This window comes from Streptopelia decaocto, assembly GCF_964273445.1.
Source record: "Streptopelia decaocto genome assembly, chromosome: Z".
Taxonomy (NCBI): Eukaryota; Metazoa; Chordata; class Aves; order Columbiformes; family Columbidae; genus Streptopelia; species Streptopelia decaocto.
This window is the reverse complement of record NC_138657.1, coordinates 15,918,525-15,943,154: the sequence shown is the minus strand read 5'-3', so window position 1 is coordinate 15,943,154 and position 24,630 is coordinate 15,918,525. Positions and strand designations below refer to the sequence as shown.

Here is a 24,630-nt window from a genome sequence, read left to right as displayed (position 1 = left end):
CTGGAGGATGGGCTGGGCAAGGGCACCGTTGTGTTGTGTTACACAGCACCCAGGGGAAATCAGCCTGTAGCTTTTCTCTATGACATTTTTGGGTTTTACTTAGAATTTGTCTTGCTCGCTGCTGTTTCACAGAATCACACATCGGTTGGGATCAGAAGGGACCTCTGGAGATTGTCCAGTCCAACCCTCCTGCTAAAGCAGGTTCAGCTGGAGCAGATCACGACCTGGGGGGTCCTGGTGGACAACAGGATGACCATGAGCCAGCACTGTGCCCTTGTGGCCAGGAAGGCCAATGGCATCCTGGGGTGGATTAGAAGGGGGGTGGTTAGTAGATTGAGAGAGGTCCTCCTTCCCCTCTACTCCGCCCTGGTGAGACCACATCTGGAATATTGTGTCCAGTTCTGGGCCCCTCAGTTCAAGAAGGACAGGGAACTGCTGGAGAGGGTCCAGCGTAGGGCAACAAAGATGATTAAGGGAGTGGAGCATCTCCCTTATGAAGAAAGACTGAGGGAGCTGGGTCTCTTTAGTTTGGAGGAGACTGAGGGGTGACCTTATTAATGTTTATAAATATATAAAGGGTGAGTGCCACGAGGATGGAGCCAGGCTCTTCTCGGTGGCAAACAATGATGGGACAAGGGGTAATGGGATCAAGCTGGAACACAAGAGGTTCCACTTAAATTTGAGAAGAAACTTCTTCTCAGTAAGGGTCCCTGGAACAGGCTGCCCAGGGAAGTTGTGGGTCTCCTTCTCTGGAGACATTCAAAACCCACCTGGACATGTTCCTGTGTGACCTCACCTAGGCGTTCCTGCTCTGGCAGGGGGATTGGACTAGGTGATCTTTTGAGGTCCCTTCCAATCCCAAACATACTGTGATACTGTGATACTGTGAGTATGTCCAGGCGGGTTTTCAATGTCTCCAGAGAAGGAGACTCCACGACCTCCCTGTTCCAGGGCTCTGGCACCCTCAAAGTAAATAAGCTTTTCCTTGTATTCAGATGGAACCTTCTGTGCTTCAGTCTGTGCCCTTTGCCCCTCATCCTGTTCCTGGGCACCACTGAAGAGAGTCTGATTTGCGTCACTTTGCCCCATTCTCCTTTCACATGTGTTCTTTTTCCTGGGGCTGTCAGAGCACTGAGGGATGATCCTGCAGATCCTCCAGCTCGGCAGTGCCTGTGCCGCTCACGGGCTCCCCGAGCAGCCTGTCGCAGGCCGAGCCCGCTGCTGCCAGGCCCCTGCCCCACGTCCCTGCGCCTGCTCTGCACCTTGTGCAGGACACAGTGGTCCCTCCTGAGCCGCCTCCCCGGGGCTCCTCTGATTCCCTGGGCAGCGGTCAGTGCTGCTCGCAGGTTTTGGTGCCCAAGAAATGTCCCAGTGCTGTGGGGGAGCTGTACTGGTGCAGAGCAGTGAAAGGAGTATTTCCAGTGTCATATGGGATGCTTGTTGTTTTATTTGCTCTACAGCATCCCTTTGTTTGTTTAGACCCTTCAGAAAGAAACTACTTCATCCCCCTCATAATCACAAATATTGCCCCTTTTTTGTTTTGTTTTCCTGTATTCATGATAGGAATAGTCTTTCCTGTAGATGACCTATGGTGTAAGTTTATCTCCCAACGGATTTCATTTTTTCTTCTTGAACCTTTTTGATTGTTCTTCATGCATCCCAACTTGTGTGCTCTTCAGACTTAACAAGTGCAAGTTTTTCTGCTGTCTTGTGTCTGATGAATACTTTGGACAATGAGACGTAAACTTTCTGTCTCGTAGTAATCAAAATGGATTTCAGTTTTTTGAGGACTTAACGTTGTAATATTGTCGGTCCTGTGCAGCTTCTCTATTTAATGTATATATTTTGTTGTGATGCTTCCTTTATTTGTCGAATGAAAAATGTATTGCTAGGTTTAATGAAAAATAGCAAGAAATCAAAGCTACCTGTCTTAGGAAGGCACTGAGAATAGATTTGATGGAGCAGATTTGTGGTGAGTTAGGGTTAACTCTTTTCCAAATGTCCAGAAGTGTGTGGATTTAAAATTTGAATATAATATTGCAGTTGTGCCGGACAATCTTGTTACATTTTTGGAGCGCGAGTGGTGGGGGGACCTATGCTAAACCATGCTTGAACCCCAGCATGGCTGAAAGAGAGCAGTTTGTGGCAGTCGGTGTTCTGACATGTTGTATAAATGAAAACAATTATGCTTAGGCAGAATTTACCCGCTTTTTATTTTTGGCAGTACAAAGCCCTCTTTGCCATTTACAGCAGACGGGCTATTTGCTTTTTCTCCTAGCACTCATTAGCGAGATAGGGTAGAAGAGACGTGGGACGTAGAGATAAGGCAGCTGGTCCCAGGGGCACAGCTGCAGGGTGCGATGCTGAACCCCTGGCAGCTCCTTGGGTGGGCAGGGGAGCAGTGCCCATGTCCTGGCCCCATGGGCATGGCTGTGCTCCCCATGTGCTGAACAGTCCCCTCCCAGCAGCTCTGCTTGAAGTACCTGGCAAACAAAATCCTCCCTGCGGGTCTGCACCTGTCCTCAGTCCTCAGGCCATTTGCTTTGTGCAGCCTCGGCTTTGTATCTCTGTGAGGTGCTTTGAAACCCAGAGCGTTTTTCAAAAGCATTGCCTGTGCACGCTGACATCCGACGTCTGTCCTGCCTCTCGCCTCTTGGTGCTGACAGTCCCCGTCCTTCTGCCAGATGGAGACAAGGTCAGCCCTGCGGGGGCTGCGCACCAGTCCAACCTGAGCCACTGCTTTTGGGCTACCCTGATCGCTGGGAAGGGGCTGTGGCTGCCCCTAGGGTAGTTGTTCCCACACAGCCAAGACTGCCATGTGCATAGCAGGTGTGGGTATTTTCAGCTGTTACAGAGGTTTTAGCAGCCTGGAGTGGGTTAGAATCATAGAATAGTTTGGGTTGGAAGGGACCTTCAAAGGTCATCCAGTCCATCCTCCCCGGAGCCCCATCCAGCCTGGCCTCGAATGTCTGCAGGCATGGAGCGTCTACCATCTCTCTGGGCAGCCTGGGCCAGTGTTTTGCCATCCTCATTGTAGAAAATTTCTTCCTTGTGTCTAGTCTGGATCTCCCCTCCTTTAGTTTAAAACCATTACCCCATGTCCTGTCTCAACAGGCCCTGCTAAAACATCCATCCCCATCTTTCTTACAGGCCCCTTTAAAGTGCTGAAAGGTGAAACACTGGCACAGGTTGTCCAGTGAGGTGGTAGATGCCCCGTCCCTGGAGACATTCCAGGCCAGGCTGGATGGGGATCTGAGCAACCTGATCTAGTTGGAAATGTCCCTTCTCATTGCAGGGGATTGGACTAGATGACCTTTGAAGGTCCCTTCCAACCCAAACTATTCCATGATTCTATGACAATTCTATCCATGGGTAATTTTGATAAAAGCTCTCGTTTTCTCTATGCCGACCAGGACAACCTTGCCGGGGCTGAGCTGCTGGACATGGCTGGTAAAGTGCAGGGGCACTGGGGTCCCCCACTGCCTCGGTGGGCCAAAACCCCTGAGCCCCATGGCCCGAGCTTCCTCCTCCAACCCCCCCTGCCCTTAGCCCTGGCTGACCGTCACCACACCGAGCAAACCAGCCCAACAAAAAGCTGGTTTTCACCCTCTCAGCCCCCAGGGGTGGGATCTGGGATCGGGGGGTGTTCCTCCCATCGAGGAAGGACCACCTCCTGGTGCTCCACTGCCAAAGCGGCGAGTGGCAGGAATGCGAGTGATGCGGAAATTGCCATCACACCAGTGGGAAACCAAATGTTTGAGCAGATGACAGCTCTAAATTTAAGGGCTTGCTGTCGAGCCATGTGTGCATTAATGTGCCCTTTTGTGACCAAGCTCAAGATAATTTTCCTATCTGGAACAGAAGCTGCGTTGTAAGTTGTATAAAGAGACTTCTCCGCTAATGAGGAGCGATCATAAGAGCATGATCTACCCTGAGAGGGTGGGCAAAGCTGGAGAGATGTGACTCGGAGCAGGGCTCTGACACTCTGCAGAAGCTACAAAGAGGCCATTTATAGAAAGCCTAAAGATGCTTGGCTCCTTGAAAAACACACAAGCCTTGCTGTTATTTTAATGTAAATGCCACTTGAAAGAATAGCAAAACTTTTTTTTAGACTGTAGGAAGAGTCACCTTAAATTATCTGGAGTTCAATATTCTCCACAAAAACTGAGCCAAAAAGATGTAAATATACAGACAGCGCACTGGAACAGAAGGAAGCTTTCACCAAAAAAAGCAGAGTTGGGTACAGTCTTGTGTGTGGTAGTAAGTGTATGTTTTAACCTACCTGCATATTTTAAACAAGTTGACCTCTATAGAAGGTCTACCACAGTCCTGTAGAGCTGCCAGAGGCCCAGTTACGTGCCTGTGATTGTGTGCAGCATTTTATATTAGGAGACATGGGACAAACCCCTGGGTCAGCAGGGATTATCCGGATAGGTCATTTGGTGCGTTACTCCCACTTGTCTTCTCAGAGGGCTGGTTTAGACGTGCAGTAACACTCAGGTCAGCTGCTTAGCTTGCAGCGGCGCAAACACGTGTTGTCTTAGGGAAGGTGGGTCCCTAAGGAGCCGGTTTAACTTGCAGCCTCCTGAACACGAGTGGATAATACTTGCTGATCTCCTTGCGTCTTTAAAACGCGGGAAGGAGTGCTGGGCACTGTAGCCTCGTGGAGGTTTTCAGGGCTCAGAGGTACTCAGGGATGCTACAAATCTGTTTTCCCAGCCGGTGACGGCTTTATCTGAAGTGCCACATACAGGGGGGTGTCACTGGGGGCTTGTAAGGGCATGGGAGCTGCAGACTTTATGATCTGTGGTTTATTGTCCTACAAGGAAATAAATGCTTAGGACACTTTGTTAAAATCTGGCATTGCTTGGAGAAAGACATCTCTAGCCAGGGTCCTGTACAAAGTATTCCTCAGTGCTGGCCTGTAAGTCCGTGATGGGGCAACATGCTACTGAAGTTGTGCCGCACTCATGACCATGGGCCACGCTTTGTGTGTAGAATACGGACAGGGAGGCCCTGAGCAGTCTGGCCTGGGTTTGAAGTCAGCTGTGCTTTAAGCATAAATCTTCTGCAACTCTGTGGTATTCAGCACACCCCAGCCAGCTGGGCTGCAGTGTCATGTTCCATGTATTCAGTGTTGTGCTTCTTGTTTTCATTTCAGGTCCTGTTTTGGCATAAAAGTGAGGTTCACGAAACTTCTCTAAGATGTCTTACAGAAAGGAGCTAGAAAAATACCGAGACCTGGATGAAGACAAGATCCTTGGAGCTCTGACAGAGGAGGAGCTCAGGAAGTTAGAGAATGAACTGGAAGAGCTGGATCCTGATGTGAGTAATTTCTACACAAGATTTGCTAGGTGGTAGATCTCAGTAGTTGTAGGGGAGTGAGCTGCATTATTAATCTGTATTTAAGCAGGATCCTTCACAGAGCCTGTACTTGGTGCAAGGGTGAAAGAGACTGGCCACAGATGAAGAGAGGCGGTTTTGCCATCACAAGCCCAGGCTACACATGGGATTTTGTTTCTGCCCTTGGCCCAGCATGCGTGTAATTAGCACTGATTTGCAGCACTGATGTGACCCAGTGCTGGTGCAGGGCAGCAAACCTGCAGAAACTAGATCTTTGCTTCTGATCAGACCATCTTGGAGGGAGCGTTTTCAGTTTTATTTGTGGGTTTTTTTTGGTAGCAAACTTCAACTGATCTGTATTTTCATATAGGCGGAAATCTAAATCCCAGAGTTTTGCAAAATGGCATAATTGCTTTTTAGCAACATCCCAGCATTGGAAAGAGCTGCACATATGCAAACACTGGGCCTGCAGATGCCAAGCAACCCAAGTTTTTCGCAGGCATTGCTGTTCTGTGGCCCTAGCAGGGTATGTGCAAAGCCAACTGGCCGGCCTCTGGGTTACGGCAAGGTTAGGGGATGAGGCTGAACACTGCCAAGTCAGAAGTCATTCCTGCAACATGCAATTAGTGTTTCTGGGGGAAATGATGGGCAGCATGGATTGCATCATCAGTATTTTTAATTGCAACACAGAAAAATAATTAATAGGTGACAGGCTAGCTCCTGGGATTAAATGTGTGGGCTCGTGAGCTGGTTACATCTGCCTCAGAAGACACAGAGTCAGGCAGCATTCTGTGAAAGGGGCAGAAAGGTAAAATAATGGCAGACTACTGTTCGGGGTCAGTCTGAGTACAGAAGTGGATGCACGAAGATTGCATGGTCACCCCTCGCAGCGGGAATCCTGAGGAAGCAAGCGGTTTCCTACACCTCCCTCCTTGTGCGTTAGCACAGTTCTCTGTTGCCCTGCAAGGTTACCTGAGTCTGATTGCTTACTATTAGTTATTTTCCTTCCCAGGAAAATTAATTGATATAAATTTAAAATTAATTACTTTTATTATGCGGCCATGGAAAAATCAACGTGTTGTTCAAAATCACCTTGGATGTCTTAAAAGTAAATGTTGACTTCTATATAGCAAAGCTTTAATGAACATGCTTAGCGTCAAACCTGGGAATAGTCTTACTGCATTAAGGCTGTTCTATATTTAAATATAAGCAGGTGCTTATGTGCCATATGCGTCAGGCACAAGCCAACTTCCCATGGTCACTTATGTGACTGAACAACAAGGAGGTAGTTTGAAAAAGTGCAGAGGTTCGCAGCAGTTTTTGTCTGCAATGGAGTGACCTTCTTGGTGGGACCATGCCTGTAGCTTTGTGGTGGATCGTGAAAGGCAGAAGAGACCACCCCAGCTCTCTGGTCTGCTCTGTGAAAGACCGCAGGAGCTGCTGTTGTAGAGGAACATCCCCTTGGAAGCAGGGACATCTCGTAGTGGAGCCAGCATTTAAAACTGGAAAGGGGGAATGAGCATCATGTGTCTCAAGTGCTGTGGTATCAGTGGGGCTGGATGGAGATAACCCTTGACACAGAGAGAAGCAAATTGTCTAGAAATGCAGAAGAAGGGCAGTGCAACAGGGAGAGCGTTTGATGGGTGGGGATCATGGCCTGCAGAGGTAACCTGTGTTTCTCCTCTCTGCCTAGAACGCATTGCTGCCGGCAGGGCTCAGGCAGCGGGATCAGACACAAAAGCCACCAACCGGCCCGTTCAAAAGGGAGGAACTCATGGCCCACCTAGAACAGCAGGCGAAGGATATTAAAGACAGAGAAGACTTGGTTCCTTTCACGGGTGAAAAGAGAGGTATGGTCATCCTTTGCACCACACTGAGTGCATCATGATGAAAGCATGGTGGGGGCATGGCAGAAGGGTTGTGTCTGACGCACGTCGCTAAGCACAACTTCATTTTGACACCATTGGGGTGGTGAGTCTGCTTTCTCTGCTGTCTGACTGCAGCCCAGGCTGGCTAATAAACTGGGTTGTGCTCAAGACGTCCCTGCACTTGCTGATTTGGCTACCACCTGCTATGTTGTTAAGTGATGGGCAGAGGCTGTACCTCTATGTGACTTCTTTCTGTCCCCATCGCACTGCAGCTGCACCCAGCTCTGGGGAAGTCATCATCTTCTGTCCTCTCTTGTTCCTCCTGTGTCCTGTCCTCCTGTGAGCCCTGCAGGCTGCGCTCTGTCTTCCACCGCTGCCTTTCTTGCCCCATCCCTACACTCTGAACTTCATCTTGGTACAGAGAAACTCCACAACTCCTCTCAGCTTTGATAGTCTCAACAGTTCCCATCTAGTCTTCATCATGTTGTGACAACCCCAGCCTCATTTTCCGGTCCCCAGCAGCTGGCATGTTTCTGTCTTCCTGCACCATAACCTGCGGTGGCAGCTGCACCCCTGTGTGGCCCTGCAGCCTGTGAGCAAAGGGTTTGCTTTGCCTCTTTGCTTTCCTTTCCTTCTGGCATCTTTTCCTGTTCTCCTGGGACATATCCCATCATCCAAAGGACTTCCCTGCTCCCAGTAGCACTCTCAATATCACCTGAAATGGGATGTGGTCCCATCAGTCCTTGCCTCTGGGTTCCGGGATCTTCCCAGCAGCTCTTTTCGGCTGTTGTGTCTCCCTCTGTACTTTGGGCCCTTGCAGCAGAAGATCTGGTCGTACACTGTTCACACTACAAGAAGCACATGAAAATGCGGGCGGGTGAGCCTGTTTCCCAATTGAGGTCTTTCTCAAAGCTTCCTCCTTACTGATCCACGGGCCTCTTGGAGAAAGACCTTGTGTTAAGTCTGTCCATTTAATAAAACTTGAGGTGGTATTAGAAAAAAAAAACAAACTAAAACCAAACAAAACCCACAAAAATCACCAAAGGGTTCTCCTTGAAAGAAGTAAATGAAAAGAGTAAATTGAGTGTCATCAGGAAGAGCAATTTAGCAATTTGAAGCGTAGCTCATCCCAGCAGGGGCTGCAGGTAGTGGCAGTGCTCCGCAGGACGGGCCTGTGCTCAGGCGTTTTGAGTCGTCAGCTCCTGGTCTGAGATAGTCGTATTTCAATCTGATCTGATCTTAAACGCACGAAACATATTTTTACCTGTAACATGCTGTTGAGTGAAGACATGACTTACATTGAGCACGAGCCAGAGATGGTAAATTACATATTCACAGTTGTGGCAGCGCTGGAAATAAATCACCCTGTTTGCAGTTTCGAAGGTGATTTATGCGTTTGGCTTGAGAGGTGCTCTCCCTGGCCATGCTGCTGGACAGGGCAGGAGCTGGTGCGTGCATACATGCTGTGCTCTGGTATGTAATGCTATGTTTGCACGCACCTTTTAATTTAAAGTTCAAACTTGTAATAAAGCATGACTGAGATATGAAACTAAGATTAAAACGCAGAAGTTTCAATGACACTGAGATGTCAAAGGGAGTTACTATGTGACAGCAGAACTAAGTTTGCCCTGTTTTCCCCGTTCCCCGCTGAATGCAGATGGTGTGTACCATTTGCCGAGCCGTGTCTCTGCTGGGATGATGGTCCCGTGTCTCTGCACCGAACCAGCGCTGAGGGGACCAGCCCTCCCCAGACATTTTGGTGCAGAGTACCCAGAAGGTGCCTGGCCGTGCCGGCACACATGATGCTTGGCCTATTTTTGCGAGAGCAGCTGTGTCCCAGGAGGCACATTCCTGCCCTCTCGGTGGGACGGCAGCATGCAGGCACGAGATGGGCTGTTCACAAAAGGCGGTTTGTAGCAGCCTCCATTTCGTACCGGGGGAGCCTGAAGTGCAGTTGCTTCTTCCTTGAAGCTAAATTTAGCTGGTTCTGTTTCTGCACATCCCTGAGCAGCAGGATTTTTGTTTCTCCCCTTCATTGCTGCTGACTCTGGTTTCAGAGAGGGGACAAAAATAGTGCTGGCTGGCATTCCAGGCCAAGAGCTTTGCCCTCGCTAGCTCCGTGCAGTGACCCTGGGCTATTTCGGGGGAGAGAGCTGCTCCGAAATGCTCTGTGATCCCTCCTCCAGTCCCACGGCAGCACTGGGTTTACCCAACAGACTATTCTCTGCCATGGTGTGTTAAAACTCCTCCTCTGGAGACATTCAAGACCTGCCTGGATGCATTCCTGTGTGATCTACTTTAGGTGAACCTGCTTTAGCAGGTGGGTTGGACTAGATGATCTCCAGATCTTCCAACCCCAACCATTCTGTGACTCTGTGGTCGCAGGCAGTGGGATGGGGGTATGCCAGCGGCGCCACCGCGTTCGGAGCTGGGCTGGAGCTGCATCACTCACTGCACAGTCCTTGTCCCCGTGCGCAGCCTCCATTAGGAGACAGCCACAAGTGAGCAGCTGAGATGGCAGCTTTGCCTTACCAGCTGTACCCATTGCTTTGCACCTCTGACGTGCAGGGAAATGGCCTGTTCCTTGACCTGCTGCACTCCCAGGAGACAGACTATGGACGTCTCTATCTGGCATGGCCTCTGTGTCTCTCCCATCTGCCCTGCTGTCCTCTGCAGCAACACTGAGCTGGACTAGCTGCCCCAAGCCTGCTCCTCCTTGCATCCCGTGTGCTCACTGGATGACCGCCTGCTGTCCCTGCCTGCTGCCAGAACCCTCCACCACCTCCTTTCCACCCTCCTTTGACTAATGTGCCATCCGCCCTGCCACCGTGTGTTTGGAATTAGCAGCAGGAGCTGTCTCGGTGGCAGGACGGATCCTGCGTGGGCCTAGATCCAGGCCACTGGCCTCTCTTAGTCCATGTGAGTGCTGGCAAATCTCCATCCCTTTTATGCAGCCTTCAAAGAAGTGAAGTCCTGCGGGGTCAGGCTGTGCATAGCTTTCTGAGTGCTGTGCGTTCAACAGTCATCATCCTGTACAAAAGTACTGTTGGGCTTTTGTAGGTGCAGCCCTCTGCGCTGGTGAAAGAGCCCAGCTCTGCAGCTGGGGTGTCTGGCAGGTGCCTCCTGGCTCACATCACAGCAGGAGTCAGACCGAACTAATGGGAAGGGACTGCGTGCCTCCTGTGATCTTTCTCCAGGTCCTTGTGCCCCCTCTGTCCTTTCCACTGTGCTGGTCTCACCCTACGGAATTGCATTTGCATGGCTATTTGTGAAACAGGTGCTACAGCTATACTGAGAGTGACCTCATTTTGCATTTATAGGAAAAGCTTGGATCCCCAAGCAGAAGCCGATGGATCCTGTTTTGGAAAGTGTGACTCTGGAGCCAGAACTGGAGGAGGCCCTTGCTAACGCCTCTGATGCAGAGCTCTGTGATATTGCAGGTGAATTAGTTTCATGTGAACCAGGGGTTCAAGTTGTTCAACTACTAGTGTCTTTTTGTTTGTTCTCTTGTGGGAAATGAGCTATTGAGCTTTTTGCTGTTTATCTGAATGTTGTCAGTTTTGACAGGATTGATTTCTTTGTTAAAAAGAGTGTATATTTAAGGTTACTTTCAGCTTATTGGTTTTAATCAGGAGATTGGACCAAAGCTGAGGAGGCAGAAGAAGGATTTATCAAGGGAGCACAATGTGCTATTTGATCTCTTCTCCTTCCTCTGCCATTGAATCTTGCAAATTGCAGGCTGTCGTGTTCAGGAGCACAGCTTTCTTCAAGCCAGACCTCTAGGAAACAATCAAACAGACCCAGTGAGAATGTGGATTTCTTGTGCAACTTATTAAGGGAGCTGTCAGGTTAGAGCAGTCTTTTAACACACAACCAGGGCTGCTGTTTGTTAAAGAGCTTTTCCAACACATTTTAAAGCTGTGTTTTCATTTCTGTTTCTGCGGTCAGTCGGTTTAGTGTTAGTGCAGAGGTGTGGGAATCCATCACTAAAAGGCTGGTGTACCTCATGACGGCCGAGAAGCAGGTTGGTGTGCACAGGGAGCTTTACTGAGCTCACGAGCTGGTCTAGCAGTCGATGAATATTTCAGTGCTGTTGGCTGTTTCTTCAGTTCTGTCTCCTTCACACTTCCATACTCGCTAGCATACTCCCTATCTCCCCATGCCAGAAGCCTGTAAGATAGCCCATAGAATAATGGCACCAGATAGACATCTTGTACATAGCAATATCATATTCTGGCTTAGAAATGTGTTTCTGCATTAAGGCTTCCAACATATGGACCCTGGCCAAACATTGCATCTCTGGCTTTTGCTTTTTTAGTGTACTCCTAGAGTCCTGTAAAGCTCTATCCCATAAAATCTGCCTTTTTAAGCTCCAGATCTGTGCAGCAGTCATTTTCACAGAGAAGTGCTGTTCCAGGCAGCTTGTTCTGCGATTGTTGGGAGAATACACTTGAAGTGGCAGCAGGAGAAATGATGTGATACAAACTGTGCTGAAATCTCAATATTGACAGCGGCAGTGTTGCTTTTGCAAGTTTGCTAAGGCTGTGAAAGAGCTCCTGCCTATTTAGCAGAGCTCGTTGTCAGCCATAGTGTGTTGAATCCCTTCCTTGGCAAGGCCAGCAGGGTGGCTTTTGTAGGTGGCTCCCAACAAGTCCTCAAAGGGCCATTGGTCAGCTGGGGGAGGCAGAAATGGGATTATTTCATTGCTTGACTTCCTTTGGATCATGTACAGTAAGCATCAGACTTAGCAACAGCGGATCCCTCTTGTCTACCAGCACAAACTCTAGTCCCCCAAAACACCATGTGGTCATCACAGCAGGTCCTTCCCTCTGTCTGCAGCCCAGATATTCACAGTTGTGGCTGGTGGAGAGATTTCATTGTCAGAGGAAGCTGTGTTTGGGGTGTATGTATGTCCCCAAAATGCTGAGCCTGCAAATGACTTTTCCGAGCTGTATTGCGCTCGGGAAAACTTCAGCTCTGAGTAGATGACAGAGGAAAGGGCCAGCTAAAATACAAATGAGAAAACTAGAAGTGCCCCAACATTACTCATGTTTTCAGATGGAGACTGCTTGGCTCTGTGCAGTCCAAGCAGGGATGCGCTGGGGGTGTGGGGAGGTGAATGGTGGTGTTTGTTGACACCTTTTGGTGCACGTTGTCCTGCCCGTGCAGCCCAGACCTGGTGTCATGGTGATCTGCCAGTGCAAGAGGTGCCATTCATGTGATGGGCCTCAGGGACAGCCTTCTCCTGCAACTCCCAGACCTCTTGGCCAAAGCACCAAGCAAATGGTGACAAACTGGTGCCGCAAAGCATGAGGAGGAACAGCTTATGGAACAGCAAAGTGTCTGTGTGGTAGCATACTTGAATTTTAGAGAGAGATTTGCCCTTTGTTTATTTTAACCACTGTGCCCATCTGGAGATCAAGATTTGTTCACATGGGTCTGTTTATGACAAGTATTTATGTCTGCATTTTTCTGTAGAAAGTGGTGTAGTTATTAAAAGAGAAAAAAAGAAAAGATTATTAAAAAAACAGTTTCCTTTCAAACATGGACTTTCTGTGAGTAGCAGGGTTATTTTTATAAATGGAATCTTTGCCCAAATATTTCTAAGCCATTGGGTTCCCACTGCTTGTTTGCAGCTGGCAAGAATGCCAGCAGCGTCCCCTGGGCACATTTCAATGTGCATTTGCATATTGGTTTTGCAGTCCTGAGCCTGAAAAACACAAATTGGCAGAAGTTTGGGTTTGGGGCTCTTACAGTCTTTGAATTTTGTTCATACCACCACCTTGTGCGTTTCAACCAAGCCAGCAGAGCACAATGTCCACTTCCAAGGCTACAAAGATCAATTCAAAGCCTACCACCACCACCCCTGCTTGTCATTGAGGAGAAACATGGTGTGCGCTGCCACGCTTTGAGTGACTGTCACCTCCTCTGCTGCTGCCTGAGGGGTCGGTTTGGTTCTGCGTGGGGCACAGCTCATCTCAGAGCTGGATGGTCACAGTGTGTGGCACCTGCGCATGTGAGCAAGGGCGGTGAGGATGTGCAGGCTTCTGTTGGACTGGACCCCTTAGATAAAATCCCACCAATGGCCATTTTTTGTCATTTATTGTATTCCCCTCACTGTTTTTGTGTGATGTTGAATCAAGTTGGCTACTGGGAAGCCTTGGCTTTTTGTTTGCTGTCTGCAAGATCATGTTCCTCTTCTGTAAGGAAACTTGCTACATTGGAATAAACAAGGGAGCACATCTGAGCCTTGTGAATTTATGATGGCCGGGGGGCTCGGTCCCACCTTTATATGTTGTTCTGCACTTGCACAGGGAAAAGTATTGCGCTGTGGACCCCCACCCCGGGCAGCATGGCATGTATGCGTCTTTTCCTGTCTTTGGAGTCTGCAATAACTCAAGCCTTGTTCTCCTTTTCTGTTTCTGTAGCCATCCTTGGCATGCACACCTTGATGAGTAACCAGCAGTACTATGAGGCACTGGGGAGCAGCACCATTGTGAACAAAGAAGGGCTCAACAGTAAGTGATTTAGAGGGCTGGCGAACTTTGAAGCTGCTAGCAAACGCAAACTGGGAATGTTGGAGCTGTGACTGTGGGAGCAGCCTGTGGTTGCTGGGGACATCTCTGGTGCATCCTTGTCCTGTGCAAGCCATTGTGGTTTCAGCCACTGCCCCAGCACCGCCCGGGAGCTGTCACAGCCTGCGGAACAGCCCCATGCAGGCGGCGTGCCCTCCACCACCAGGTTTTGGACCCTGACAGCATGTTGCAGCAGGCACCAGCTGTCCTGTGCTGGTTGTCCCCACTGCCAGGCAGCGCTTCTGGATGCACGTGGGCATCAGTGGAGCTGCCGGGTGCTTGTTGGGTCTTTCAACTTGTGTCTGTTTGTCAGGTCACACTTCCCTCTCCCAACATGGCTTCTGGAAGAGGAGAAACTCGCCCAAAGAAGAACGTGCTGCTGCTCAGAGTGCTTTTGGTTTCACATGTCTTGCTTTTCACTTGTAGGTGTGATTAAGCCCACGCAGTACAAACCAGTTCCAGATGAGGAACCGAACTCAACAGATGTGGAGGAAACACTGAAACGAATACAAAGCAATGACCCTGACCTTGAGGAAGTCAACCTTAACAATATTATGGTATTTGCTCCTTTCTACTTTTCTCTCTTAATAACAGGACCAAACATTTGATACACAGAAGGCAGAGACCAAGACTGTTTTGCTGCACAGTGTACTGTAAGACTGCATGTAGCCAGACAAGAAACACCAGTGCTTCCCATCACTGTTTCTGGGCAGTAGGGGTTGTCACCTGCTGTGAAACAATGGCGTGGGATTGGTAGCAGGACAACTCCTGTACATGCCTAGAAGAGCAGGGCTGTGTTGAGGGTAGTTTGGGAGACCCGTCTCCAGCCTGCAGTTAAAGGTGTTCCAGGTTGCTTTAATGGTATAGTCAGGTGCATTTGGTGAAGGGGGTGTTCAGAAGGATATAATGGTTGGGGGGAAAAGCCTTCCTAATCCTGACACTTGTCATGAAAACACAAAGAAATCTCTCTTCTTGCAGGTAGCCCTGTCCATCTCCCACCTGTCCCTCTGTGGGACTCCTTTACTTCTTGTAGGAAGCAAATCAGGACACAGCACCACGTCTTTTGTTCCCTCTGGGACTCATATGCATACTAAAAAATACAGTTTCCATCTGTTGTCCCTGACTCCAGGACTCACATCCCGTGGGGCCTGTTGAAAGATGATACATTTAAATAGCAAGAAAGTGGTAAACTGCACATGCACATTAAAAACACTTGTTCCATGCCACCAGCAGCTCTCTGTAACAAAAATACTTTTACTTTCCTGTATTTGATCCTGGCTAGTGACCTTGAACGTCCCTTGAGGACACCAGGCTGAGGGCTGACAGGCAGGCACGTTTTTTGTGTCAGACTCCAGACTTTGGGATGCGGTTTGGAGATCCGGGGAGGGGCAGTGGATATGGTGAGCTGCTGGGCTCTGTGTTACAGCTCTGCAGATGGCTTTGACTACAGATGATTCCACGTACTGGGATCCAAATGGTGTGGCAAGAAGTCCAGGCTGAGGATGCCACTTAAAATTTTAGACAAGTGAAAATTCGTGCATCGGAAAAGGGTATCTAAAGTGCTTGATGAGTGAAAAATACTCATTTTGTAGGAACTCTGAATAAGCAGCAAGGATTTAATTTTCTGGGCTGAGACCTAGCATGGCAAACATTGGCCTGAAAGATGTATAAAGCAGTCAGAGGTGTCTGTGGTTTTTACTACAAGGAGGTTGTTTCAGGTCTTTCTGGATCAGGCCCCGTAGGTGGACATTTTCCTGAACATGATGTGATTGTTGCTCCGTGCTGACATTAAAAAGTGCTGCAGCAGTGCTTTGTAGGCTTGTGGATCCTAATTACATACATCCCCACAACACCTGCGTTTGTAAGGAGCTGAGTTTCTGGGTAATTAAATTAAATACCAGAGACATTTTAGCTTCACATCAACGCAGTGAGCTATCAGTGGAGTGAGAAATAGGATCAAGCCATTATAGCAAGAGGACTTGTAAAAACATTTATTGACCCTGTCCTAAGTTACTTTGGTGCATTTGGTGATTTGGCCATGCTAATAAATTTAAAGTATTGTTTAAATGCATTGTGTATTCCTTCAAAGGGATGATGGCATAACACAGGTTTTCCGCATTTCTTTTTACAGAATATTCCCATACCAGTTTTAAAAGCTTTTGCAGAAGCGCTGAAAAATAACACCTACGTGAAGAAGTTCAGTATAGTTGGGACACGGAGCAATGATCCTGTTGCTTTTGTAAGTACTGTCAACTCACTGACATGAAGTTGTGACAGGAGCTGTTCTTGGGCAAGGTATTTTCAGAGTAACGGACTGACTGCTTTTGCACCTTACGTCATGTTTGGCACATTCTGCACCTCTGGTGTTTGGTGCAGGTGTCAGCTCCAGGAGCGCTAGTGGCAGCCAGGACAGGCTTTGGTTCCCTTGCTTCCTTTTTCAGCTGCAGAGATTTCAGGGCACAATTCTTTAATCCCATTCGGTCTCCTGTTCATCCTCAAGGATCTCCTGGGAAAGGAGCAGGAGACAAGAACTGACTCCTAGTGACATTGCATAAAAGCAGTTTGTCTCTCTTAATTTCTCCTACATCAGGGCCCACCCATCCACCCCATTGCACACATCTGCTCTGGCTCGTATATATTTCTTTGTACAGACCTGTGCAGATGCAGGACTCCGCATTTCTTATGCATGGCCTCTGTGGGTGATGAAGGGTCTTTTTGGCTGCTGTGAGCAGTCTTAAATATCAGTGGGGATGCAGAGGGAAGCTGAGTTATTACACCTGACCCTCATGCTGCCTTCCAGGCTGCATCTTTGCACAGTCCTCCAGCACCACTGCAAACAATTTTTGCCCTCCTTCGCCCAGGCTACCCCTACCTACCTCCACACACACGCGCACTCCAGTTTCCTGCTAAAAAAACCTTTTTGGAGGGTGAGTACAGCCCTTGCATTATTTCAGGCACTCTGGACTGGGGAAGAAGCCTTGTTTGAGGGCCCATGGGGCACAGCAGAGCTAGGGGAGCTCTGGAGCTAAGTGCCATGTGAGTGGGTGCAGGCCAACCCTGGTGCTTGGCCATCACTTTCTGGTCCTTCTGTTTCACGATGTAGATGGGTCCTTCCATGCTACTTATGAAATGAGATCATTAGATCAAGTCTGGGGGGTTGGGACTGTGCCAGCCCACTTCTGCTCTTACCCACTGAGGGAAGCACAAGTGACTAATGTGGTTGTGACGCCACTTGGGAGGACATCTTGGATGTGCAGAATCCTTTGTTGTTCAAGGCAGACGAGCTCCCTCTGTGTGCTGTGATTGGAGGCATCTTTGCCCTGTGCAGAAGGAGCAGTGCAGGCAGGGAGCTGGCCAGGCAGGAGGCAGGGCTGACGCTGCCCAGCGTCCCTGCCGTCACCATGCTGGATTTAGCAGAGGGACAGGTCACGCTGTCACAGGGCAGCCACAGGTGTGCACTGTCACCATTTGGGGTGGCCTTATGAGTTTCTCCAAACAAGGTTTTGCTGTGGCCTCCAGCATGCTCACATTCAAGAATCCCCTGCAATGGGGGGAACCCCTTGCAGAGCTCGTCCATCTGGTGTCAGTGAAACCTGTTGGCACACAGGGTCCTCCCAGTGTCCTCCGGAGGCGAGCGGAGTGGGACCCCTGCTGCTCTGCCCTGCCTTTCTGCTGCCCGCTCTTCCCACCCGCCTCTGCCCACAGGCACTGGCAGAAATGCTGAAGGTCAACAACACACTGAAGAGCCTGAATGTGGAATCAAACTTCATTTCTGGGTCGGGGATCTTGGCTGTTGTCGAAGCGCTCCAAAGCAACACATCGCTGGTAGAGCTGCGCATTGACAACCAGGTAAATGAGCGTGCACAAGCAGGAGCTCCGATCAAGTGAACGTGTCCTGGTTGCAGGAAACTGAGTAGCTGGTCAGGGTGCGGGATGGCAGCCCTGCCAGGCTGCTTTGGAGACGTTTCAGCCCCTTGTTTCTGCTGCAGTTCCTGCACAGTGTGTGGTACTACCACACGAATTAACAAAGGCTGTGGCAGTGTGAGCAGCCTTCTGTGTTCCCGGTGCTGCCCTGGAGAGCAGTGAGGCACCTCTCCAGTATCATGCCATGCTCCCACCTTTCATAGGGACTTAAATAGTAATGTGTATTCAGTAAAACTGAAATTTTTGCTGCTATGCACAGGAGAAGGAGAGCTCCAGAGCATGCAGTGGTACAGATGCTGTGGCAAGTTTAGCTGCCCCAGAAAGTCAGGGGTAGTACTGAAGCAGCTGAGCTATGGGCAGCTCAGGGACAGGTGACTGGGAGTTGTGGTTTTTCCAGACATCTCTTTGCTGCAAATCCGTCCAACAAATAAATTCTTTGAAGAAGAGGACTTGTGGGCATGCTGCTCAGCTGCACCGAGAACAAGCCAGAGGTTTGTTTCACCAGCTCCGAGTAACAAACACCAAATGGACCAACAGGTCCAAAGAAGGAGGGAAGGGCTGGAGATATCAGATCGAGGTGCTTGCTCTCAGTTACCCTCTGACCTGACCAACTTGCTTTTCTGTTTTCTATTTGCAAAAGAGCCAGCCCTTGGGCAACAAAGTAGAAATGGAAATCGCTAACATGTTGGAAAAAAACACCTCCCTGCTGAAGTTTGGGTACCATTTCACTCAGCAAGGTCCCCGGCTCCGTGCCTCCAATGCCATGATGAACAACAATGACCTAGGTGAGTCGGGCTGGCTGCAAGCCAGGGGGCGCGGGAAGGTCCCTCCCTCTGCCTGCGGGCAGTTCCTGCTGGTAGAGGGGCAGAGCTGCTCACCTGAAGGCTCCAGTGGATGTGCTTTTATGAGGAATGAGTCCTTGAAGGGCCTGATGATTCCTTGCCCCTCAAGGAGGAAAGCAGCTAAGCAGCTTCCAGTGCCTGGCTCCCTAACGCAGCTGCTGTCAGCCAGGCAAGGGGTTGTGCTGCAAACCTGGAGACACGGGGCAGCTCAAACTCCCAGCAGAGGCTGCGTTTTTGGCAGTAACAGCGGGTCTTGTTGGGAAGGAGCAAGAGCTGCTAACGTGCTTCAGTACAGCACGTGATACAGCATATGGCACATGGAGTGTGAGCTGCCAGCACTTGTGATTCCTGCCAACTGCTTGTCTTCCTCCAGCTTCATTCCCACTTTAATATGGAGATGAAAAGGGGTAGAGTTGAACTTTGACAGCAGTGGGCCCATCCCCTTCAGCAAAATAAACTGCAAAGTGTTTCTAGGGAGAGGTGGCGAGCCACATGGCTTTGAGTTATCTTTAGACTCTCAATGAAGTGATCAGAAGTGCTTGTGAAGCAGAACGTGGGCAAGTCTGCAAACGGCCGTTGCAGCGGGTGGGTGCGGCAGAGGCTTTCCATCGCGTGGCTACGGGCTGCTGCAGAGCACTGGCCGTGCGGCCAGCGGGGCCGTGCTGAGCGCAGCACACCAGCCACGCCGCGCTCAGCAGCTCCTTGCTGCACAGACAGGGCAGTGACAAACACAGCAGCACCAGCTCCTTCTCTGCAGTGGTGGACAATCTATCTGGGAGGAATAAGTAAAAGTCTGCGGTTTCTCCTTTTGGTATGTTAGGGAGAATGGCTTCTTTGGGAGTGGTTTTCAAGACTCAGAGGCTCCCAGGGACACCCCCCACCAACCCGCTGCTGGGTTCTGCCTGACACATCTGCAAAGCAAGGGTTAGCGAGCAGGGGTTGAAGAATAACCTAACATCTAAATGCCAGTCATGAAGAAATGGTTGAAAACTGGAACCCCATATTTTAATGTGCACATGGTTCACCACAGACAGGGTCTTCTGTCCCTTTGTGGATCAACTTCAGGTTTAAAAGACATGAAAAAACAGTTTTAAGTGGCTACCATATTCAGACAGATGACAAATACGTTGTGTTTTGAAAATTTAAAAAAATCTTGGTTCAGCCCGCACCGTGCTCCTAGGAAGCACAGCCAAGCACAGAGGTATGCGCCAGTTCTTCAGGGAACACACACAATACTCAGCACTACGGTTCACTGCATATTTATTCTGCCTGTGGCTGCATTCCTGGTCAGTAGAGAGCTGTACCAGGAAAGGCTTGCTCTGTTCTGTCCGTTGGAACAGAGCAACGTTTTTAATGACCGTACAGCACCTGGCATTCAAAGTAATCTGCTGGAAGACTCAAATCTAGTGTTTTAATTGTTGCTGCTGTTAAAGAGAGGAATTCACAACTTCCTTTTATGGGACTGTTGTGCATTTTGCCTCTGTGACCATTAAGATCTGCACTTTTTGTTCTGGTTCTTGTTTGCAGCTCGTACTCATTGGTCTGATGGTCTCTGGCAATAGCGTCTCAGCTGCACACCTGGACAATGTATAAGTATAGAAAAACTTTATTTTCCTGTCAGCAATAGCTCTCTGCTTGTGCTCTGCTCCGGTGCTCTTGCCTACCACCATCACCTGATGCTACCAGAACTTGGTTTTGGCCCTATAGCTGCTGTTCTCTGTGATGCTCTATATGAACCAGCTATGAAGGCTTTTACATTCATCCTCGTGAGCTAACTTCTGCATCCTCTTTCTACCTTTCTTTTTTTTTTTTCCCTTTTTTTTCCTTGCCCACATTTCTTGAAAAGTCACAACTGTAGCTGTCAGAGCTGTAAATCAACTTTAAGAATAGATATGAGACTGCTCTGACTATGTTAACCATGATCAGAGGGTTGGAGACTAAAGGCTTAAGATTATGAGCAATTGAGAAAAAATATAGTGAAGGAAAAACTGTGGCATCTGTCTCCTGCTATATTTACATCAGATGTTGTGGCCAAAGTCAGATAACAAACTGTGAGAAATACAATTGACTGTAGAATAAGGTATGTTAAGGCTGAAAGTTGCTACTGGCCTTAAAAATGCGTGAGAAACCTCATCCTACCTTCCTCAATTTTGAACTGTGCAATGCTGTGCCTGCTGCTTAAAGTGGCAACTGAGAAGCTGACGCTGTCCTGTTCCTTTCCTGGCAGAAAGTCCATCTCTCCACTCCTTTCCACAGTGGGTAAGCCCAACCTACCATCCGCACCTTCCCCTTGCTGTGACTGACTCCTCTTCCTCTTCTTTTTCAGTGAGGAAGAGAAGACTTGCCGAGCTGAACGGGCCTATTTTTCCCAAGTGCAGAACTGGAGTGTAGTTCCTGGCTGTGGAGGTCATTCCTGGTGATCCGTGCTGCACTGTGGAAATCTAAAGGGGATAAGTGCCTTGACAGAGTATTTGTGGTGCCTCGCTTCTGTTTTATGCACTAAGAGTTTAAATTAACTAGCGGCTGTAGTTGAAGATTTTATCCAGTAGGACTGTTGATGTTTTCTGTAGAACTGGTAACTATTCAAGCCAGCAGCAAGCTGCCAATTTTATGCAATCTCAGTTTAGAGTACATCCCAGTGTAAAAGTGACAATTAACCTGGGACCTAATTTTTCTATAAAATTCCTGCACGGTGTTTCTTACAGTTAGGATGTGTTATGCATGAGTGAAAGATACAACTGTTCCACACAAATGATAGAAGTATTAAAAAAATACTTTATTTTTTTTTCCCAAATTGATCTCAAGTAACTACAGAGGAGTAACTAGTTTAACAAGCACTTCTACTACCTGGAAACATGGCTGATTTCAAGAATTGTCAATTACAACTTTTTACTGACATTTGCTCAGTGAATTAGTTGGAGATGCTGTTTCAAATGCATCCCTGTGCTTCTAGAAAAAACTGATCTACACCCCCTGATTAAATGGAACTTAAGGCCACCAATTATAAAAGTCTCAAAAATTGAGCTGTTTAGAATGGGTTAATATCCTTCTATCCTGTGCATGTCTGAAGACAGCAGTCACTTCTAGAGCTGTGATGCAAATCCTTACCCCACAGAGATGGCATAACTAATAAGCAAACCTGAGCCCTCTCTTCTAATCCCCACTCCCTTCAGTCTCCTGATGTTAAAACCATGTGCCGAGACATCGGTTTGATGCAAGTAAAATTCTCCCTCTTTACCGGTTTGTGTAGATGGCCATGCCTATTAATTACATTTGTTCTGCTAGGGATTGTTTCTTTTACTGCCACCCCTAATGTCTGCATAAACACAACAACAAATGCTGTCCCCTAGAAAAGCTGTTCGGTAAGATACCCCTAAAGCTGAACTTACACCGCATACAGTCTGACGGATTTTGTGGGCCTCCTACCCGTCACATAGCCTGGGAGGAACTCCCCTCAGGCTTTCGCAGCTCCCTGGTGTGCAGTGGATTGGACCGGGCCCTTTCCCACCCAAAACTCCTGCTGTTAATGTGGGTGGGATGCTGCTTGGTAGGAAGAGCCTCCTGGCAGAAGCATCGCTGTACTGAAGCCTCATTCTTGGTCTGATGACAACATGTCCTAGAAAAGGTTTTCACTTGCTAGAAATGTCTGTACACTTCTGTTAAGAGTGAAGTTTTGCAGAGTTTTACACATATTCCAGCAAAAGTCCCACACATTTCTTCAGAGCTGCTGTGCAAATACCACCCATGATGTAGCTCTGACCAACAGAGCAGGGAAACACTGTACTTTCAGCACTGTAGGAAACATATTTGTTGCTCTTCAAATCTTAATAAATGCATCAGTGGTGTCAAATCAAATGCTTCACTATAGCTTCTTCCCCCCACCCTGCAAGCTCCATATAAGAAGATGAAAAGAGTACAGAAGAAAAATACTTGAAAACATATTTAAAGAAAAAAAAAAAGGAAGAAACTGGCAGACAGCCTCTTTCTGCCATATGTACTGCACAGGCTTCTGAATGGTCACCTAAATCAGAGCCACAGCATTTCAGCTGAGCCGTGCACTCCAAGGTGTGTGATACAGCCTCAGCTATTCCATTTGCTTCAGAAGAACGTAACTTTTAATGTCATCCTGGGAAATCCTGTGATGGCCCTGAGAAACCCAGACACGTAAGGAGACGCATCTGCAGAGCAGGGAGCACTACCATGGATACTACAACAGCATTTTTTCCTGAATGAAAAAAAATAGCCCTGAAATACAAAAAAAAGGGCGAGAATGTTGTCCTGTTTTACTGTAGCAGCATCCAAAGTAACCATGCAGCCCACACATACATTAAGCTGGCAGGATCTCTTCAGGTTTCTCTGCTGATCCTTATATAGCTGCTTTGCTGAAGGATGCTCTGGAGAGCTGAGAGCTGTGCAGCAGAGACAGGCTGTGCTGGGAGGCATCGGGCTTTCTGGGAGGCATCAAGCTGTGCAGCAGTGGAGCTACAAAATGGTGGTATTTAGGAGAAAATGGATCACTGTTTGTCGCAGCGGCTCTCCAGGAAAAGGGGAAAAAGTCATCTGTTGACTGCAGCACCTGGCACTCACAGCCGATCCTGTTTAACTCTCGCCTCTCCTGGAGCTGACACACCGTCTCCTCCTCTCAGGCATCACCACTGACCTGCCTGGATCCCAGCACACAGCATTTCACATGGCAAAGCCTTATTTGTATTAATCTGACAAAAACTAGTCCAGAAGCCAGGAGACAGGCGCTGCTTATGGGATAACTTGCGAGAGGAAGGCTAAAGATGCCTCTTACCTCTCTCTCCTCTCTGCAGCACGGGAAACCTGGCTGTATATGCCTCCATTGTACCTCTCAAACCCTTCAGCTCCCTTGCCTTAGCACAGCAAGGACCAGGACAGGCCCTGTGGTGCCCCGCTGCCTTTGAGGTAGAATCTCCAGCTGCCAGGAGCTCCCAGCACTGTAATAGCTTCTAGCCAGGTCTGCCACGTGGCAGACAGCTAGCCAGGTCTCAGCATTTACCTCTGCAGAACTAAGCACCTCCAATATACAGGTGAAGTGTATTTGTGCAGTACTTCAAAAATTATGATGGAAGCACTAAGGTTATTTATCATCATAGGAGTTTCAGAAGTTTACATATAAAATATAGTTGTTGCCAGTCTGTACTGATAAGTGATATAGAAACAGCCTTCCAAATAGGTTACAGTGTTCCAGACTTGCTGATATACTCAATTATAAAAATGTGTTCTTTTTAGCCTAATATATGAAGGAAAGAGAGAGCGTACTGTGCAAGTTGAGGCACTCCCATGAGTGCTCTAGACCAGGCCTCCAAGTAGACCTTGCAGGTTTTTCCAGAAATATTCCAGTCCTCAAAAGCACGGAGGTTAACTGGCCAGCAAAGCCCGGGAGGCAAGATGCCAGGGGTACTGCTTCCACTTCTACTGAAGATGTCTACTGATGGGAATTTTCCAGTTTCTTCTCCAGTATGGATTGTGCACAGATTAACTGTTAAATACCGTCCTAGAAAGATTCCCAAAGGAGACATCCATAAGCTTTGAAGCTTTGAGTCATGAGAGGAATGGTCATAAAGACAAGTGCTGAACTCTTGATTTCACAGTAGCGATAGATACTGCAAGTAAGAAGAAAGCTTGCCATGGCTTTAATGAACCAATGCCCATGTCATTAAGTTGCTAGTCAAGCCAACAACGAGGCCCTGCTGAATTCACAGCACTGGGGGAGAAAGTTACAATCTATATGAAACTAACATTGCCCTGTCATTAAGCAACTGCAGAAACCTGAGTAAACCATTTTCTTGCTTTTAAAAGTAGTTGCCAGTAAAAATCCCCAACAAACCAGTAAGTTACTTTGATTTCTGAATGCCTATTTAGTACCAAGAGTGACAGTAAGTTTCAAAGACATTCTTCTGTTAAGACACATCTTCTACACTATTAATAAAACCTTTCTTTACATTCTACAGCATCAGGCACACAAAGCATCAGGCAGAGAAGTATTTTGAAGCTCATAGGCTGTGGATCCCTTCAAATTCAAAGACACTCCACTCCACTCCAAATCCAAAG

General features: G+C 48.3%; 1 protein-coding gene across 4 annotated transcripts in view; it reads left to right on the top strand.

Annotated features, from left to right (window-relative positions):
- TMOD1 (tropomodulin 1) overlaps positions 1-24,605 on the top strand; it is a 36,186-nt gene extending 11,581 nt beyond the window's left edge. For 3 of the 4 annotated variants that reach the window (XM_082074381.1, XM_082074379.1, XM_082074380.1), the window contains exons 2-10: positions 5,162-5,325; positions 7,037-7,193; positions 10,532-10,651; positions 13,640-13,729; positions 14,213-14,343; positions 15,918-16,025; positions 17,492-17,635; positions 18,351-18,495; positions 20,879-24,605. In XM_082074381.1, coding sequence (XP_081930507.1) covers positions 5,206-5,325; positions 7,037-7,193; positions 10,532-10,651; positions 13,640-13,729; positions 14,213-14,343; positions 15,918-16,025; positions 17,492-17,635; positions 18,351-18,495; positions 20,879-20,943 — 1,080 coding nt within the window. In that variant the 5' untranslated portion in view covers positions 5,162-5,205 and the 3' untranslated portion in view covers positions 20,944-24,605. Of the gene's footprint in view, positions 1-5,161; positions 5,326-7,036; positions 7,194-10,531; positions 10,652-13,639; positions 13,730-14,212; positions 14,344-15,917; positions 16,026-17,491; positions 17,636-18,350; positions 18,496-20,079; positions 20,140-20,878 lie in introns of all 4 variants that reach the window. The other variant, XM_082074382.1, reaches the window with a different exon arrangement.
- The last annotated feature ends 25 nt before the right edge of the window (positions 24,606-24,630 follow it).